The sequence below is a fragment of the Anopheles stephensi genome, chromosome 2 (genome assembly GCF_013141755.1).
Source record: "Anopheles stephensi strain Indian chromosome 2, UCI_ANSTEP_V1.0, whole genome shotgun sequence".
In the NCBI taxonomy this organism is placed as follows: domain Eukaryota; kingdom Metazoa; phylum Arthropoda; class Insecta; order Diptera; family Culicidae; genus Anopheles; species Anopheles stephensi.
This window is the reverse complement of record NC_050202.1, coordinates 30,558,572-30,577,870: the sequence shown is the minus strand read 5'-3', so window position 1 is coordinate 30,577,870 and position 19,299 is coordinate 30,558,572. Positions and strand designations below refer to the sequence as shown.

Below are 19,299 nucleotides of genomic sequence, written 5' to 3'. Positions count from 1 at the left end.
ACATTCAACAGGCGGCGATAAGGGTAGCATTAGTGATGGAGCGCTGCGCGATTAGAAAAGAAATCCCCTGCTCAAACCGGTATGAAATATTCCACCATTTGAATACGAACACCGTAAATAATTCATATTGTACAGCTGCCATACTTACCGATACCGAGCACCGCCAGTTGCTGTAATTGAACGAGTACACTCACAGATTCCGCTCCGGAATCGCGTAGCACTGCTTCGTTTTTTGTTCTTCTCGCAGCAATCGCGATTACGTTATCTTGAACCACGCGCGCGCCCTATCGCCTTTATCCGAAAAGATGCGTCCAAGCAATCGTATGCTCCATTCGCCCGTCGATCGCTCAACCGCTCTGTCAAACGGAGGCGTGCGTGAGATTGCGTGCAGACGTCACAGTGACAAGTGCGCCCGCCGCTGTGCTGCATCGTGATCGTTTCGTGAGGCAACGTAGCACGAGGCGTGAGAAATGGAGCTTCAGAAGACGGACAACGATTCCAAGTAGGTTTCGCATTCGGCGCTCAATTTTGAGCTGACAGATTCTGCGCCACTATTCATTGCACTAATCAAAACAAACCTTCGACGGGTTTCTCCGTGCTATTTTCCCGCATAGCAGTGGACTCGCAGACAACGAATACGACCCATTCCGGCATCGTCGTGTGAAGAAACCAAACTCGTAAGTACCGGTCCGGAACGGGGCTTTTTTTTCTCTGTCTTTGACTTACACTTCCCTCTTTTCCGGTCGCTCAACAAAGTACCAATGGCACGATCATTCACATGCTCAAAGGATCTCTCGGAACCGGTATCCTGGCCATGCCTTCCGCCTTCCGTAATGGTGGGCTCGTGTTTGGAATTATTGGCACTACGCTGGTGGGGATAATCTATGCACACTGTGTTTATCTACTGGTAAGACGCGACGCGCAGCACACATGCATTGATGCATTGACATCGGGATCCGTTTCCGTTCCGCATCCGTTTAGGTATCGACGTCCCAAAAATCGTGCAAACGAACGCGTGTACCCGTGCTTGGATTCTCTGAAACTGCTCAAAGCGTATTTCGCCATGGCCCAATCGCTACACAACGTTTTGCAAATGCTGCCAAGTAAGATTTTGTTGCAAACGAATTTGTCACCAAGGTAACGGCCGTTTCTTCCACCAGAGGCTACATCGATTACTCTTTGCTGATCGTGAGCTTCTTTTCCGTTTGCGTCTACCTGCTGTTCATTGCCACGACGCTGCGGGATGTTGTTAACAGCGAGCTTGGCATCGCGTGGGACACCCGGGTCTATATTCTGCTGACGGCGCTTCCGCTGATCTTCGTCACGCAGGTACGCGATCTACGATATCTGGTGCCATTTTCGGCCCTGGCCAACATGCTGATACTGGTCACGTTCGGCATCACGCTGTACTACATCTTCCGGGAACCGATAGACCTTTCCCAGCGGGAACTGTTTCCGGAAATTACCGCACTGCCATCGTTTTTCGGGTAATGCCAAGAACACACGTTCAATCGTCAACATAATCCAGCTCGTTCTGCATGTCCCTTCTATCAGCACGGTCGTGTATGCAGTGGAAGGGATCGGTGTGGTGTTACCGGTTGAAAATAAGATGAAACACCCGCAGCACTTTCTGGCCTGCCCGGGCGTTCTGAGCATCGTGCTGAGCTTCATTACCGTCCTGTACAACGTGACGGGATTTTTCGGCTACGCACGTTACGGGCCTCAAACGCGCGCTTCGGTCACCTTAAATCTGCCCAGTGAAGAGAAGTAAATAACGCTACGCGTTACATCGTTATAGTAATATTGATATATCTCGCTCTCTTGTTTAAGGCTTGCGTTATCCACGCAACTACTCGCGGCGCTCGCCATCCTTTTCACCCTCGGTATCTACTACTATGTGCCGATGGACATACTGTGGCGCAAGGTGAAACATCGCTTTCCGGTCGAACGGCACAACATCGCCCAGATCGGAATACGGTTTAGCATTCTCATTGCTATGACTGGGCTCGCACTAGGCGTACCGGAGCTGGAGCCCTTTATCGGGCTAGTCGGATCGATCTGTTCCGCAACACTCGGTCTGCTGACACCGATCGTGCTGGATACGGTGTTCCGTTGGTCAACTCCTGGTGCGTTCGGTGTTTTTCGGTGGCGGCTGGTGAAGAACGTCATACTGCTGGCGTTCGGATTGTTCATTCTGGTCGTTGGAACGTACTTCAGCATCAAGGACATAGTCGATATCTATGGATAGGAGCTAATCTAAAATCTAAGCCCCTGTAACATAATAGTCACAAATTTACCACCAACTTGTTTTCTCATCTGTAACATAGCCTAGCACAGTTCTATATGAATTCATGTTTATTTGCAGTCATCTTCTACCAATCGATCTATAGCAGTCAATCATCGTCATTCCAGGTGCGTTCAAACCATTACTGAAGCTTACAATAAATACATGCATGGAGTAATTAATGTTGACGGTAGCAGCCGCTTAACTGACACTCCTTCAATGTGTGTTTGTGGGAAAGGTTCAGCAGGGGTCTTCTAGAGCTAGGGGCTGGATATTTATTTTCAACACGGCAAACAATGTTCCTTTACTATTTCAAAATCGTTGTACATTCAATCCCAGACGCTCATGTGCAAAAGAGGATTCAGCTAATCAAAAATCTGGATCAATACTGGACACTGAAAAATTGTCTCTTCCACAACGAAAGTTGAACTTTACCCTGCCTTACGGCTGCCCCAATAACGTACATACGATGTCAGTAATGTGTGCACCATAATCGCGCGTGATCGGGGTGTGCAGAGCATAGCAGACTTAGCAGCTAGAATAGAGATAGAGACTGAAGAAGCTAAGGGTTGGATTTTACCATTTTAAAACTAAAGATAATTACACACTGAAACGGGGAGGGCTGAGCATTACCGACTCCCGGATCCTTCATTGATGATGTCAGGCAACAAATACGGCCCATCTGATCAAGTGGTGACAGGATATCTGGACACAAAAAATTTCAAATCCTTATCCTGCATACGGAATGTCCTTTCCGCTCAGACTTTCTCGATTTCTCCGCGTTCTCCACTCGTCGTCATTCGCAACTTTCAATCTTAAATTAAACCTTAGTCATAGTTCCACCGCTCGTGCCACCTCTAAGTGCTCAGGATCTCTTTAGGATTTTTTCTTCTTTTTGTTCTTGTCGTTTGCGGCGGGATTACCATCGGCTTTACGCTTTTGGTTCGACTTTGCCGCACCAGTTCCACCGCCACTAACAGCACCTCCACCGCCAGCCCCATTACCTCCGCCCGTCTTCTTCTTCTTCTCTAACCGTTCCTTCTCTTCGAGTTCTTGGTTTTCACGCTCGATCAATGTGATGAGCGTGTTACAGCGGCGCTGCAGTTCAAGCGCAGTACGCGACTTTAGGAACCAATCGAAGCGGAACTGTGGAGCAGACCGAACGGCTGCTCGCAGCTCTTCGTACACATTTTCCTTGTCGAAACCGAGCTTGTGCAGCATACACACCAGGAAACGATCTTCTTCCTCGGTGTAATTTTTACCCTTATTGTTTGCGTACGCAATGCGCAACTGATGGAATGGTGCGCGATATCGTGCCATCTGAAACATTCAACATTAATCAATCAATTCATAGAAAATAGATTTGGGCTGCTAATATCCTACCTTACTGTCCAGTGCCCTCTTGATCGAAGCACGGCGTTGAATCTTGGCCTCACCACGCTCTATCTGGCCCATGATACGATCGATGTCCTGCAGCTCGTGGCAACGCTCCCAAAACACCGTACTGTACTCCATAACCTCCTCCGGTGTCTTACCTTCGACTTCACGGGCAATGTTTTCGATATCATCCCGACCGTACTTCTCGTTCGCTTTGATAAATTGATTGAAGTCTCGCTTTGTCCAGTTGGTAAAACCTTGCGTCAGCAGCGATTCCTTCTCGACCAGCTCCTCTTCCGTAAGCGGCTCTGCTTCGTCAATTTTGCGCTGTTCCTCGCGTTGAACCTTGTTCGCTTCCGTGCCAAGATCGGAGTTCTTCGGTACCTTGTAGTTTACGGTCTTGCGATAGTGATAGATCTCCTGATCGAGCAGCTCAAACAGTCTTGGCGGGAAAAACTGGAAATCTTGCACAATCGGTTGCTTCGGTGGTCTCGGCGCTTTCGGTGCTTTCGGTTCAGCTACACGCAAAGCTTCCTTGAAGTAAGCGTCGACCGCATAGTTTGCCTTACGCTCACGCTTTGGCGGTTCGATCCACGACCCAAGCGTGTGCAGCTTTTGCTTCTCGCGATAATCTTCACCCTCGAACTGGTACACCGAGCGATTCTCGAGGTTCTCCGCATCGAGAGTAAAACCGCGTAGCGAACTCTCACCCAGCTTGTCCAGCTTTGCATTCTGTTCCTGCGTCTTCTCTTCGCCCTTTTGCAGAATGGCGTCGATGTCTTCGTCGGTGATTTCGGAATCGCGAGACTGGAATACGTGATTTGCACCGAAACGAATGATGTTCAACATCTCGTCCTTGTTCAGTTGGTTCGTCTTGTTGTCGACCAGCCGGCCCTGCTGAATTACGAGCTTGTCCAGCTTCAGCTTCACTTCCGCCCTCTCGACAATCTTTTCCTCCACCGTGTTCTCCGTGATGAGTCGGAACACGCGCACCTGTTTCTTCTGCCCGATACGATGCGCTCGATCCATGGCCTGCAAATCCATCTGCGGATTCCAGTCCGAGTCGTAGATGATGACCACATCGGCGGTGGCCAAATTGATACCCAATCCTCCGGCGCGCGTCGACAGCATGAAGATAAACTTGGTGCTGTTTTCGGCGTTGTAATCTGCGATCATGTTCGAACGGTCCTCGTGTGGCGTTTGCCCATCCAGACGGCAGTACTGGTAGCCTCGCCAGTGGCAAAAATCTTCCAAAATGTCCAGCATACGTGTCATTTGACTGAAGATCAGTACGCGAGATTCTTGCTCCTGCAGCTTCCTGAGCAGCTTGTCGAGAACCACCATCTTGCCACTGTTTTCCAGCAGATGGTAGTCGGTCGTGTACGGCGGGCCCGGTTCCGCTCCATCGAACAGATACGGATGGTTGGTGCACTTGCGCAATTGCATCAGAATGTTCTGCAGACGCATCTTCTCCACCTTGCCCGCTCCGTTCACCACATCAATGTCCTTCATCAGGATCTTCGTGTACCAATCGCGCTGCATCTTGGACAGTCCGACAAAGATCTTTACCTCCTTCTTCGGCAACAGCCGCTTCTCGACCTCGGACTTCAGACGACGCAGCAAGAACGGTTTCAGCACGGCATGCAGACGCTCGATCAGCGAATTATCGCCCAAGCACTGATTCGCGTCGAACCAGCTATCAAAGTCTTCAGCATTGTTGAAAATGTCCGGCAGCAAGAAGTTCAGCAGCGCCCACAGCTCGTGCAGATTGTTCTGCAACGGTGTTCCGGTCAGCAGCAAGCGATTGGCCGTCTTAAACTCGCGCAAAATCTCCGACAGTTTCGACTTTTCGTTCTTGATACGATGCGCCTCGTCGATAACCATGTAACGCCAGTTGAACTTCTTGAACACGGCCTTCTCACGTATGCACATCTCGTACGACGTGATACAAACGTCCCATTCGCCCGGCATCAACACATCGCGAATGAATGCAGTTCGCGTTTCCTGATCGCCGATCAGACACACTGCCCGAATCGATGGACACCATCGGCCGAATTCGTTCACCCAGTTTTGAAGCGTCGATTTCGGCACGATCACTATGTGCGGCCCCGGATTGTTCCGTATGTTCTTCAGGTATCCTAACAGCGAGATAGTCTGCAACGTTTTACCCAGACCCATCTCGTCCGCCAAAATGCCGTTGATGCCGTTCTCGTACAATGAAATCATCCAGTTCAGCCCACGGATCTGATAATCACGCATCTCACCGGCCTTGATGTACGGTGGGGACGCTTCGAAACGGAACAATGTCTTTGCCTTCTGGTTTGTCTCAGCCAGCAGCTCTTCATCTTCCTCCTGCTCCGTCTTGCGATGCCGATGGTCAACCGTATCGGCATTTTTATCCACCTTCGGCTTGCGGCCACGCGGTGCTTTCGGTGGACTGCTCTTGCTCGGTGCCGAGTTCATGAAATGGGCAAAGATCTCCGTCTGCTTGAGCAGAAACTCAAACCGCTTTCCGCGGTCCGTTTCCAAAGTCGCATCATAATCCGGTTCCTTTGTGTTGGACGAAGTAGTGTCGGAATTGGATTCATTCTACACCAGAGAGAGAGGGGGGGGGGAGAGAAGGTGCAGGTCAGTAGAAGAAAACGAAAAAACTATTTCTAGTGCCCAATATCATAACTAACGTATGATTATCCAACCATTATCTAAAGCGGCTGAACCGTTTAAGCCGCTACATGTTAAAAATATAGTGCTGCACGCATTTTTCCTACAGATGCTTGCCAAGGGTAGATCTGTCACATAAGCGTCCCAACGCGTCCAGCACAACACTGGGCACATAGTTAGTTTTCCGCTTTCATTTTTCCACTCAACATGGGACTTACCGAGTTTTCGTTCGTATCAGTCGCCTCTACGGCGGTTTCCTCCTCCTTGGACATGTTTTGATGCTATCCCGCCGCTGGTAAACAAAGTTAAAACCTCCGTAAATTCGTCGCCTCCACCAAAGCCAAACTTCAAAAGAGCGGCGAATTTTAGCTGTGCGTGCAGTGCTGCCAGTCCATCAATTTGGCCAGGTTGCCAGCAGTACAGATGGATTATACATTCCGCTCCACAAGCATGGCTACGATCCGATCCAAGGCAAATGATTTCGATTTTGAATATTTTTTATTAATCATATCGATGTATTAAAAATTATTTTAATTATTTTATTGCTATCAAAAATTTAACGATATTAATGCCTCTGTACTGAGTAATTTAATAATTTAATGGTGAAAAGCTATATTTCCACACATGCTTCAGAAGCGCACATCTCTTTAGTACAACGCGTGCTCATTCGGCTTTTTTTATGTTTTTAGAACAAAAATTAAAACAAAATTCGTTGTCTGGATGTTTAGAATGTGTGCTGCATATTCATGATGCGGTTTAAGGACAATATTATAAAACGATAAAAAATGGCGGAATTTGTCAACAGATGTTAAAGTACCAATTTATGAATCAGTCCCTGCATTAAACATTAATTCGATTCCAAAAAGTGAATTTAGAACATCGGAAAGAGGCATTTCCTGGATTCGAAGTCGCCCAAAAGTTGAGCTATCTTCGGTCGAAAGTCAATATCTGCAATAGCAATAGGCAATAGATATTGAGGCACGCGCAAGGAAGCTGCCTACAGTCTGAGAATGCCTCTCGGTTCTATAGACCTGTGGTAACAGACGCTGAGATATGGGCACTGTTGAAAAGGACGAATTGTTGGCCTGTGTGTGTAGAAGGCCACTACTTAGACGAGCTCTTCAAGCTATACGCCAATCTCACTAATGTGTTGCAAGTTAAGCTCGTCAGGCATCGGTGGACTGGTGGACATGTCACGAGAACGATATGGACAACAAATTGAGATGGAATGATAACGTCGATGCGTGCACCGGCATTACTAACAAGGCATTCTTTCAAGTCATATGAACATATGAATTTCGAATACCAAAGGCATTACCATTGATTGGTGGAGCATGGTGGTCTGCAGCTGTTGTTGAGCTACAGTCGTCAGCGATATTCGATCATTGGTGGCCGCAACGTCGCTCGGAAGATCTACTACCAATGCTTGAAGTGTTTTCGAGCTCGTCCAGTTTTTGTTTTCCCAACGACTAATGGGAGATCTTCCACCTGGAAGAGTAGTCGCAGCGCGTCCATTTTACATAAGTGGACTTCCAGCTGAACTGCATCTGGATAATGCTACAAATTTTAAAACGAGTGAACAAGCAGCAGAATAACGGTTATCAAATTTTCCGGATAGCACGAGCACCAGGCAGCCATACAATCGTGGACCCTCGAGAAAGGCATCATCTGGAAATTCATCCCCCCTCGAGCTGCCCTCTTTGGTAGCAGCTGAACGCGTTTGGCGCAGAGGAATACTCACGGCTTAGGAGAGAAGAGAAAAGAGTTCACCACACCAAAAAACAACTTTGGGAAGAGCAGCGGGTGAGGGAACTTCAAGAAATCAGAGTGCGTTACGGACCAGGAAGAAAGATTTACCAGGTGATAGCAGGTCGCCGAAATAACGTTAGACCTAAGGTGACCTGCTTTCGGAATAAGGATGGAGATCTGGTCAGCTACCAGCCAGAGGTCCTCTCGCGATGGGCTCAGTACTTTGATGAATTGCTAAATGATCAGTTCAACGAACAGCTAGAGGCTCCACTAGCAGATGATATCACACTACTGCCACCTAGCATTGATGAAACACGAATGGCCATCCGTCGGCTCAAGAACAACAAGGCACCAAGCGCCGTCGGAATAGTAGCCGAACTGATCAAAAACGGTGGTGCAGCACTCGAACAGGAAATTCATCAAAATATTACTGAGGTATGGGATAGCGAATCGATAACTTATGAGTGGAATTTTGGTATCATTTATCCCATATACAAGAAGGGAGATAGGCTAGAGTGCAGAAATTACAGCGGTATTACGGTGTTGAATACTGTTGGGAACACCCTGTGTCGCGATTGCCGATCGGTTGACGGATAAACCGATCACTCCTGATGATACGCGCTATCAGCGAGAGAGTGACGAGTTTCGGTCTCTTCGCTCCCGACCGGCCCGTACGACGGACGTATTTCAATCCCGTTTGTTATTGGTTTTTAAGTGTACTAATTTATGTATTATATTACATTGTAGATAATAAATCCATACCATTTTAAAAGTACAAAAGTGGCGACGAGGACAAAGGAAACACGGGAACAACGTATTGTGCTGGAAAGCCGTGTTAATTCATATCTACGTGCGGTGCTGCATTGTGCTAAATGGAGAACGGCCGGCCATCGCGCGACGGCCATGTTGAGCAGCAGCAAGAAAGCCTTAATGCCAACTGGATACAGGAAATATTTCGGCAACAGCAAGATTCTCTACACCAGCAACAGCAGGCATTTTTACAACAGCAAGAGCAGCTCATGACAAAAGTTTTCGCAACTTTAAAGTCTCCGCAACCGACAGGATCAGAGAGTGTAATCGAAGCGTTAGCGAAGGACGTGCAAGAGTTCCGTTACAATCCGGATGATCGCGTATTTTTTGCCGGATGGTTTACACGCTTCGGAAGTTTGTTTGTGGATGATGCGAGAGAGCTGGATGATGCCATGCGTGTAAGATTGTTGCTGCGAAAGCTTGGGATGGTAGAGCACGAGCGATACGTTTCACACATACTACCGTCCAAGCCGGGTGATTTTGATTTCAACACAACTGTAACAAAGCTAAAGAAGCTGTTTGGCTCACCGTGCTCCGAGATGGAAAGGCGTTTTAAGAGCATAAATATGGCGAAAACGAAACATGAAGATTTTGTGGCATACTCGTGTCGTGTGAATAAGGCAGTGGTTGAATCTGAGCTAAGCGTTTTATCTGAAGAGGAGCTTAAATGTTTAATATTTGTGTGTGGTCTCAAGGATGAAAGTTATGCCGATGTACGTACACGTTTGTTGAGTCGTTTAGGAGACAAACGTGTGGCTACCCTTGATGAAATGACAGAAGAATGCAAACGTTTAGCCACTTTGAGACATGATGATGCTATGATAAACGCCGATAAAACAGTCAGTGCAATACGAGGTCAGCAAAGCTATAGACCATATTCCAAAACACCAAATAACACTAAGCATGAGAGCAAGGCCGAGTCCTCGATTAAGTGTTGGTTGTGCGGTGAAGGGCATCATGCCAGGAGATGTCCATATAAAAGTCACCAATGTCGTAAATGCCGTCGGTACGGGCACATGGACGGATTTTGTAACTCCGCTTTAAGATGGTCCAACGGTGGGAGGCAGAAGAGCATAAGAACTGTTTGGATAAACAGAATTTCGAATTTTAAACGTGGACTGGTGAATGTTATTTTAAATGAGATGCCAACTCGGATGATGATCGATTCTGGTGCCGACATAACCCTTATATCTAAAAAGCATTGGTTGGAAATGGGTAAACTGGCGATGACACAACCTGACATTAAAGCCAAAACAGCATCCGGAGAGCCTTTGCACATTTTGGGCGAGTTCCAGTGTATGATGAGCATAGGGCAGCAGTGTAAGCCGTGTATGGTACGTGTTGTGAACGCTGATTTACTGCTGTTAGGTGCGGATGCTATGGAGATTTTTGGTTTGTGGGATGTTCCGTTATCATCAATTTGCCGGCGAGTCCATGTCGGTGATGTGAGCTGTGGGACTCTTAGTACGTCATATCCGGAGTTATTTGCTGATAGGCTCGGGCGTTGTACAAAGACACAGGTTAAACTTCAATTGAAGGATGATGCTTCCCCTGTGTTCCGCCCCAAGCGACCTGTTGCGTACGCTATGTTACAGCCAGTGACTGATGAGCTTCAGCGGTTAGAGGAAGAAGGGGTAATCACACATGTGGAGTATTCGGAGTGGGCCGCTCCAATAGTGGTGGTGCGCAAGGCAAACGGTAGTATAAGGATCTGTGGTGACTATTCCACAGGCCTTAATAATGCGCTAATGACACACCAGTACCCGTTACCTCTGCCAGAAGATATTTTCGCAAGCTTGAGCAACTGTGCAGTATTCAGCCAATTAGACCTCTCTGACGCATTTCTGCAAGTGGAGGTAGATGAAAAATGTCGAGATTTCTTAACAGTAAACACGCATCGTGGGTTATTCAGATACAACCGATTGCCACTAGGTGTTAAAGCTGCGCCGGGAGCGTTCCAGCAATTAATGGATACAATGGTGGCCAGTTTGGCTGGAGTAGCTGTGTATCTGGATGATATTGTTGTAGGAGGAAAAGATATGGCTGAGCACGATCGTAATCTTCATGCCGTGTTAGAGAAACTACAAGAGTACGGTTTTACTTTACGTGCAGAGAAATGCAGTTTTCGGAAGCCCCAAATTAAATATTTGGGCCATTTGTTGGATGCAAAAGGGTTGCGGCCAGACCCTGATAAGATTACTGCCATCATTAAGCTCCAGCCTCCGACTGACGTCCCGGGAATGCGAGCGTTTCTCGGGGCGATCAACTATTATGGAAAATTTGTCCACAACATGCGTATGTTACGGCAGCCTCTGGACGAGCTGCTGAAGGAAGAGGGATTATTTAAATGGACACCGCAATGTCAGCATGCTTTTGAGCAGTTTAAGAAGATTTTGGCTTCGGACCTTTTGCTGACTCATTATAACCCACTGCTCGAAATCGTAGTCTCAGCGGATGCTTCTTCGGTAGGCATTGGGGCTACAATATCACACAGGTGGCCTGACGGAAGAATGAAAGTGGTCCAGCATGCATCGAGAGCGCTCACAGCAACGGAACAACGGTACAGTCAGCCTGATCGTGAAGGCTTGGCCATCATTTTCGCCGTCACGAAGTTTCATCGAATGCTGTTTGGGCGACATTTCCTGTTACAAACTGACCATCATTCATTACTAAGAATATTTGGATCTAAAAAGGGGATACCAACATACACCGCAAATCGGTTGCAGCGTTTCGCTCTGACGCTGTTACTTTACGATTTTCATATCGAGTATGTTCAAACTGATAAATTTGGAAATGCTGATGTGCTCTCTCGTCTAATGGATCGACACGAAAAACCTGAAGAGGACCTTGTAATTGCCAGCATCGAGCTTGAGAACGACATAGGAGCTTTAGTAAAGAATGCAGCGAGGATATTGCCGCTAGCTTTTGAAGACATTGTGCGCGAGTCGCGCAAAGACCCTGTGCTTCGGGTGTTGTTAAAGTACATCCAGAATGGATGGCCAAAGAGGCTAGAAGGCCGTGAGCTAAAAATTTTTCACGCGCGACGTGACTCTTTGTCGGCAATTGAGGATTGCATTATTTTTGGAGACCGGTTAATCATACCTTTGTCGCAGCGCCAGCATGTACTTGAGTTGATGCACCGAGGACATCCGGGGATTGAGCGCATGAAAGGAATAGCACGAAGTTATGTATATTGGCCAAACATAGATGCAGATATTGAGGATATGGTGAAATGCTGTAAATCGTGCGCTTCTGCGGCTAAGTCTCCTAATCTAAGCTCACCGGTACCTTGGCAAACAACGGATGCACCTTGGCAGAGGGTACATATAGATTACGCTGGGCCAATTGAAGACATGTATTTCCTGTTAGTGATTGATTCACATTCCAAATGGCCAGAGATTGTACCCACCTCACAAATATCTGCTACTTCAACTGTTGCTATTTTGAGACGATTGTGTGCAAGACTGGGAATGCCAAATACAATCGTAAGCGATAACGGAAGGCAGTTCACGAGCATAACATTTGCTGATTTTTGTAACACCAATGGCATTGAACACATCAGAACTGCCCCGTACCACCCGCAGTCCAACGGCCAAGCTGAACGGTTCGTGGACTCGTTCAAAAGAGCGTTAAAAAAGATTAAGGTGGGCGAGGTGTCGTTGCAGGAAGAATTGGACATGTTTCTTTTAACATATAGAAGTACACCTAATAAGCAGTTGGAAGGCATGAAAACACCGGCAGAAGTTATGTTTGGTCGCAAGATTCGTACTTGCCTAGAGCTGCTGCGCCCACCTGTAAAAGTTTCACCTTATCAAGATGACGGACAGTTTTCAACCAGAAGTTTTAACATTGGTGAATCTGTGTATGCGAAGAAATATCATTACAACACCTGGAGTTGGGTGCCAGCTATTATTGATAAGCGAATTGGAAAAGTGATGTACCAAGTGGTAAATTCTGCTGGTAAATGTTGGCGGTCACACATCAACCAGTTACGGCCGCGATTGAACAACAAGACTGATTTTAAGGCACAGGATTTACAGCCGTATGCTAAGCAGACTTCGATTGCCTTAGACATTTTACTGGATGAATGTCAATCTGATGCAGATACACAATCGCCAGCTTCATTATCATCATCATCATCATCATCATCGTCATCTCCAGCTTCATCATCGTCATCGCCAGCTTCATCATCGTCATCATCGTCATCGCCAGCTTCATCATCGTCATCATCGTCATCGTCATTGTTACCGTCGTCCGGCTCATTGTTATGCACTTCTCCATTGTCAGAGATGGGTACGGAAACGATTGCATCCCCTGGTTTTGAAACAGCAGATAGCGGATCACCTTCGCCGGTACAGCCTCTACGCCGATCTTCGCGAGCTCGAAGACAACCGCAGTGGATGGAGTCGTACCAGCGTGATTAAAGAGGGGGGATGTTGGGAACACCCTGTGTCGCGATTGCCGATCGGTTGACGGATAAACCGATCACTCCTGATGATACGCGCTATCAGCGAGAGAGTGACGAGTTTCGGTCTCTTCGCTCCCGACCGGCCCGTACGACGGACGTATTTCAATCCCGTTTGTTATTGGTTTTTAAGTGTACTAATTTATGTATTATATTACATTGTAGATAATAAATCCATACCATTTTAAAAGTACAAAAGTGGCGACGAGGACAAAGGAAACACGGGAACAACGTATTGTGCTGGAAAGCCGTGTTAATTCATATCTACGTGCGGTGCTGCATTGTGCTAAATGGAGAACGGCCGGCCATCGCGCGACGGCCATGTTGAGCAGCAGCAAGAAAGCCTTAATGCCAACTGGATACAGGAAATATTTCGGCAACAGCAAGATTCTCTACACCAGCAACAGCAGGCGTTTTTACAACAGCAAGAGCAGCTCATGACAAAAGTTTTCGCAACTTTAAAGTCTCCGCAACCGACAGGATCAGAGAGTGTAATCGAAGCGTTAGCGAAGGACGTGCAAGAGTTCCGTTACAATCCGGATGATCGCGTATTTTTTGCCGGATGGTTTACACGCTTCGGAAGTTTGTTTGTGGATGATGCGAGAGAGCTGGATGATGCCATGCGTGTAAGATTGTTGCTGCGAAAGCTTGGGATGGTAGAGCACGAGCGATACGTTTCACACATACTACCGTCCAAGCCGGGTGATTTTGATTTCAACACAACTGTAACAAAGCTAAAGAAGCTGTTTGGCTCACCGTGCTCCGAGATGGAAAGGCGTTTTAAGAGCATAAATATGGCGAAAACGAAACATGAAGATTTTGTGGCATACTCGTGTCGTGTGAATAAGGCAGTGGTTGAATCTGAGCTAAGCGTTTTATCTGAAGAGGAGCTTAAATGTTTAATATTTGTGTGTGGTCTCAAGGATGAAAGTTATGCCGATGTACGTACACGTTTGTTGAGTCGTTTAGGAGACAAACGTGTGGCTACCCTTGATGAAATGACAGAAGAATGCAAACGTTTAGCCACTTTGAGACATGATGATGCTATGATAAACGCCGATAAAACAGTCAGTGCAATACGAGGTCAGCAAAGCTATAGACCATATTCCAAAACACCAAATAACACTAAGCATGAGAGCAAGGCCGAGTCCTCGATTAAGTGTTGGTTGTGCGGTGAAGGGCATCATGCCAGGAGATGTCCATATAAAAGTCACCAATGTCGTAAATGCCGTCGGTACGGGCACATGGACGGATTTTGTAACTCCGCTTTAAGATGGTCCAACGGTGGGAGGCAGAAGAGCATAAGAACTGTTTGGATAAACAGAATTTCGAATTTTAAACGTGGACTGGTGAATGTTATTTTAAATGAGATGCCAACTCGGATGATGATCGATTCTGGTGCCGACATAACCCTTATATCTAAAAAGCATTGGTTGGAAATGGGTAAACTGGCGATGACACAACCTGACATTAAAGCCAAAACAGCATCCGGAGAGCCTTTGCACATTTTGGGCGAGTTCCAGTGTATGATGAGCATAGGGCAGCAGTGTAAGCCGTGTATGGTACGTGTTGTGAACGCTGATTTACTGCTGTTAGGTGCGGATGCTATGGAGATTTTTGGTTTGTGGGATGTTCCGTTATCATCAATTTGCCGGCGAGTCCATGTCGGTGATGTGAGCTGTGGGACTCTTAGTACGTCATATCCGGAGTTATTTGCTGATAGGCTCGGGCGTTGTACAAAGACACAGGTTAAACTTCAATTGAAGGATGATGCTTCCCCTGTGTTCCGCCCCAAGCGACCTGTTGCGTACGCTATGTTACAGCCAGTGACTGATGAGCTTCAGCGGTTAGAGGAAGAAGGGGTAATCACACATGTGGAGTATTCGGAGTGGGCCGCTCCAATAGTGGTGGTGCGCAAGGCAAACGGTAGTATAAGGATCTGTGGTGACTATTCCACAGGCCTTAATAATGCGCTAATGACACACCAGTACCCGTTACCTCTGCCAGAAGATATTTTCGCAAGCTTGAGCAACTGTGCAGTATTCAGCCAATTAGACCTCTCTGACGCATTTCTGCAAGTGGAGGTAGATGAAAAATGTCGAGATTTCTTAACAGTAAACACGCATCGTGGGTTATTCAGATACAACCGATTGCCACTAGGTGTTAAAGCTGCGCCGGGAGCGTTCCAGCAATTAATGGATACAATGGTGGCCAGTTTGGCTGGAGTAGCTGTGTATCTGGATGATATTGTTGTAGGAGGAAAAGATATGGCTGAGCACGATCGTAATCTTCATGCCGTGTTAGAGAAACTACAAGAGTACGGTTTTACTTTACGTGCAGAGAAATGCAGTTTTCGGAAGCCCCAAATTAAATATTTGGGCCATTTGTTGGATGCAAAAGGGTTGCGGCCAGACCCTGATAAGATTACTGCCATCATTAAGCTCCAGCCTCCGACTGACGTCCCGGGAATGCGAGCGTTTCTCGGGGCGATCAACTATTATGGAAAATTTGTCCACAACATGCGTATGTTACGGCAGCCTCTGGACGAGCTGCTGAAGGAAGAGGGATTATTTAAATGGACACCGCAATGTCAGCATGCTTTTGAGCAGTTTAAGAAGATTTTGGCTTCGGACCTTTTGCTGACTCATTATAACCCACTGCTCGAAATCGTAGTCTCAGCGGATGCTTCTTCGGTAGGCATTGGGGCTACAATATCACACAGGTGGCCTGACGGAAGAATGAAAGTGGTCCAGCATGCATCGAGAGCGCTCACAGCAACGGAACAACGGTACAGTCAGCCTGATCGTGAAGGCTTGGCCATCATTTTCGCCGTCACGAAGTTTCATCGAATGCTGTTTGGGCGACATTTCCTGTTACAAACTGACCATCAGCCATTACTAAGAATATTTGGATCTAAAAAGGGGATACCAACATACACCGCAAATCGGTTGCAGCGTTTCGCTCTGACGCTGTTACTTTACGATTTTCATATCGAGTATGTTCAAACTGATAAATTTGGAAATGCTGATGTGCTCTCTCGTCTAATGGATCGACACGAAAAACCTGAAGAGGACCTTGTAATTGCCAGCATCGAGCTTGAGAACGACATAGGAGCTTTAGTAAAGAATGCAGCGAGGATATTGCCGCTAGCTTTTGAAGACATTGTGCGCGAGTCGCGCAAAGACCCTGTGCTTCGGGTGTTGTTAAAGTACATCCAGAATGGATGGCCAAAGAGGCTAGAAGGCCGTGAGCTAAAAATTTTTCACGCGCGACGTGACTCTTTGTCGGCAATTGAGGATTGCATTATTTTTGGAGACCGGTTAATCATACCTTTGTCGCAGCGCCAGCATGTACTTGAGTTGATGCACCGAGGACATCCGGGGATTGAGCGCATGAAAGGAATAGCACGAAGTTATGTATATTGGCCAAACATAGATGCAGATATTGAGGATATGGTGAAATGCTGTAAATCGTGCGCTTCTGCGGCTAAGTCTCCTAATCTAAGCTCACCGGTACCTTGGCAAACAACGGATGCACCTTGGCAGAGGGTACATATAGATTACGCTGGGCCAATTGAAGACATGTATTTCCTGTTAGTGATTGATTCACATTCCAAATGGCCAGAGATTGTACCCACCTCACAAATATCTGCTACTTCAACTGTTGCTATTTTGAGACGATTGTGTGCAAGACTGGGAATGCCAAATACAATCGTAAGCGATAACGGAAGGCAGTTCACGAGCATAACATTTGCTGATTTTTGTAACACCAATGGCATTGAACACATCAGAACTGCCCCGTACCACCCGCAGTCCAACGGCCAAGCTGAACGGTTCGTGGACTCGTTCAAAAGAGCGTTAAAAAAGATTAAGGTGGGCGAGGTGTCGTTGCAGGAAGAATTGGACATGTTTCTTTTAACATATAGAAGTACACCTAATAAGCAGTTGGAAGGCATGAAAACACCGGCAGAAGTTATGTTTGGTCGCAAGATTCGTACTTGCCTAGAGCTGCTGCGCCCACCTGTAAAAGTTTCACCTTATCAAGATGACGGACAGTTTTCAACCAGAAGTTTTAACATTGGTGAATCTGTGTATGCGAAGAAATATCATTACAACACCTGGAGTTGGGTGCCAGCTATTATTGATAAGCGAATTGGAAAAGTGATGTACCAAGTGGTAAATTCTGCTGGTAAATGTTGGCGGTCACACATCAACCAGTTACGGCCGCGATTGAACAACAAGACTGATTTTAAGGCACAGGATTTACAGCCGTATGCTAAGCAGACTTCGATTGCCTTAGACATTTTACTGGATGAATGTCAATCTGATGCAGATACACAATCACCAGCTTCATTATCATCATCATCATCATCATCATCATCGTCATCTCCAGCTTCATCATCGTCATCGCCAGCTTCATCATCGTCATCATCGTCATCGCCAGCTTCATCATCGTCATCATCGTCATCGTCATTGTTACCGTCGTCCGGCTCATTGTTATGCACTTCTCCATTGTCAGAGATGGGTACGGAAACGATTGCATCCCCTGGTTTTGAAACAGCAGATAGCGGATCACCTTCGCCGGTACAGCCTCTACGCCGATCTTCGCGAGCTCGAAGACAACCGCAGTGGATGGAGTCGTACCAGCGTGATTAAAGAGGGGGGATGTTGGGAACACCCTGTGTCGCGATTGCCGATCGGTTGACGGATAAACCGATCACTCCTGATGATACGCGCTATCAGCGAGAGAGTGACGAGTTTCGGTCTCTTCGCTCCCGACCGGCCCGTACGACGGACGTATTTCAATCCCGTTTGTTATTGGTTTTTAAGTGTACTAATTTATGTATTATATTACATTGTAGATAATAAATCCATACCATTTTAAAAGTACAAAAAATACCGCCTTCAAAATCTTCTCCCTAATACTACAAGATCGACTTGTCCCATTCGTCGAAGAAATAGTCGGAAACTATCAGAGAGGATTCCGAAACGGAAAATCAATCACTGACCAAATCTTCACGATACGCCAAATCTTGGAGAAGATGGCGGCGCAGCAGCTCCACTCCTACCATCTCTTCATTGATTTCAAAGCCGTATATGACAGCATATCCAGGGTAAAACTGTACGACGCAATGAGCTCTTTTGGAATCCCGGCCATGCTTACCAGGTTTGTAAGAATGACAATGGCCAGGTGAAGGTGGATGGAAAACTCTCAGGGCCCTTTGCTACCACCATGAGCTTGCGCCAGGGAGATGGGCTTGCCTGTCTCCTTTTCAACCTGGCGCTAGAGAGAGCCATCCGCGGCTCAGAGGTGGAAATTTCGGGGACCATCTTCTATAAGTCAATATATAAGTCCTGGCATTCGCTGATGGCATAGAAATCATTCGTTTGAGGCTCGGGGACCTCGGGGATATTTTAGAGCGAGTGGCACTAAATATCGGCTTGGAGATCAACGAGGCGAAAACCAAAATGATAGTGGCACCACCAGCGGCCCTGCTAACAAACACTGATTTACGCAGGGGTGATGTACAGATAGGTGACCGCACCTTCGAAGTCCAAAACCAAAACCAAAACTTCATCTATCTGGGGTCAAAAGTCACTGAATCACTCTAAATACCTGTCGCGATGGACGAAGCTGGGACTGTACTGAATATTTATAGTCCCAGTACTCACAAACGCCTCTGAGACATGGACTCTGTCCAAAACTGACGAAGCCCTCTTAGCCGCGTTCGAGAGGAAGATGCTCAGAAGGACTTTTGGCCCCGTATGTGTGGAAGGACAATGGAGGAGCCGCTGCAAGGACGCGCTCTACGAACTGTACGATGATCTCACCATCGTGCAGCGAATTCGACTTGCCAGGCTCCGGTGGGCTGGTCACGTCATGAGAATGACACCGGACGACCCAGCACGTAAAGTCCTTTAAGGCCGTCCACACGGACAGAGATGGAGTGATG

The 19,299-nt window shown here is 47.0% G+C and overlaps 2 protein-coding genes across 3 annotated transcripts; one reads left to right on the top strand and one right to left on the bottom strand.

Annotated features, from left to right (window-relative positions):
- Positions 1-268: 268 nt before the first annotated feature.
- Positions 269-2,489, top strand: LOC118503704 (proton-coupled amino acid transporter-like protein CG1139). 2 transcript variants are annotated; one of them, XM_036037267.1, is made up of 7 exons: positions 269-502; positions 615-677; positions 757-907; positions 982-1,103; positions 1,161-1,487; positions 1,555-1,767; positions 1,831-2,489. In XM_036037267.1, exons 1-7 carry the CDS (start codon positions 471-473, stop codon positions 2,246-2,248), a joined length of 1,326 nt encoding a protein of 441 aa, XP_035893160.1. In that variant the 5' UTR covers positions 269-470; the 3' UTR covers positions 2,249-2,489. The 2 variants fall into 2 exon arrangements, with proteins under 2 accessions (XP_035893160.1, XP_035893161.1); XM_036037268.1 differs by having other exon boundaries at positions 618-677; positions 1,831-2,477.
- Positions 2,342-6,721, bottom strand: LOC118503701 (chromatin-remodeling complex ATPase chain Iswi-like). Its single transcript, XM_036037264.1, has 3 exons — positions 6,541-6,721; positions 3,668-6,250; positions 2,342-3,604 (listed from the first exon to the last, which is right to left on the bottom strand). The coding sequence occupies exons 1-3, from the start codon at positions 6,592-6,594 to the stop codon at positions 3,161-3,163; spliced, it is 3,081 nt and encodes a 1,026-aa protein (XP_035893157.1). The 5' UTR covers positions 6,595-6,721; the 3' UTR covers positions 2,342-3,160.
- Between the last annotated feature and the right edge of the window lie 12,578 nt (positions 6,722-19,299).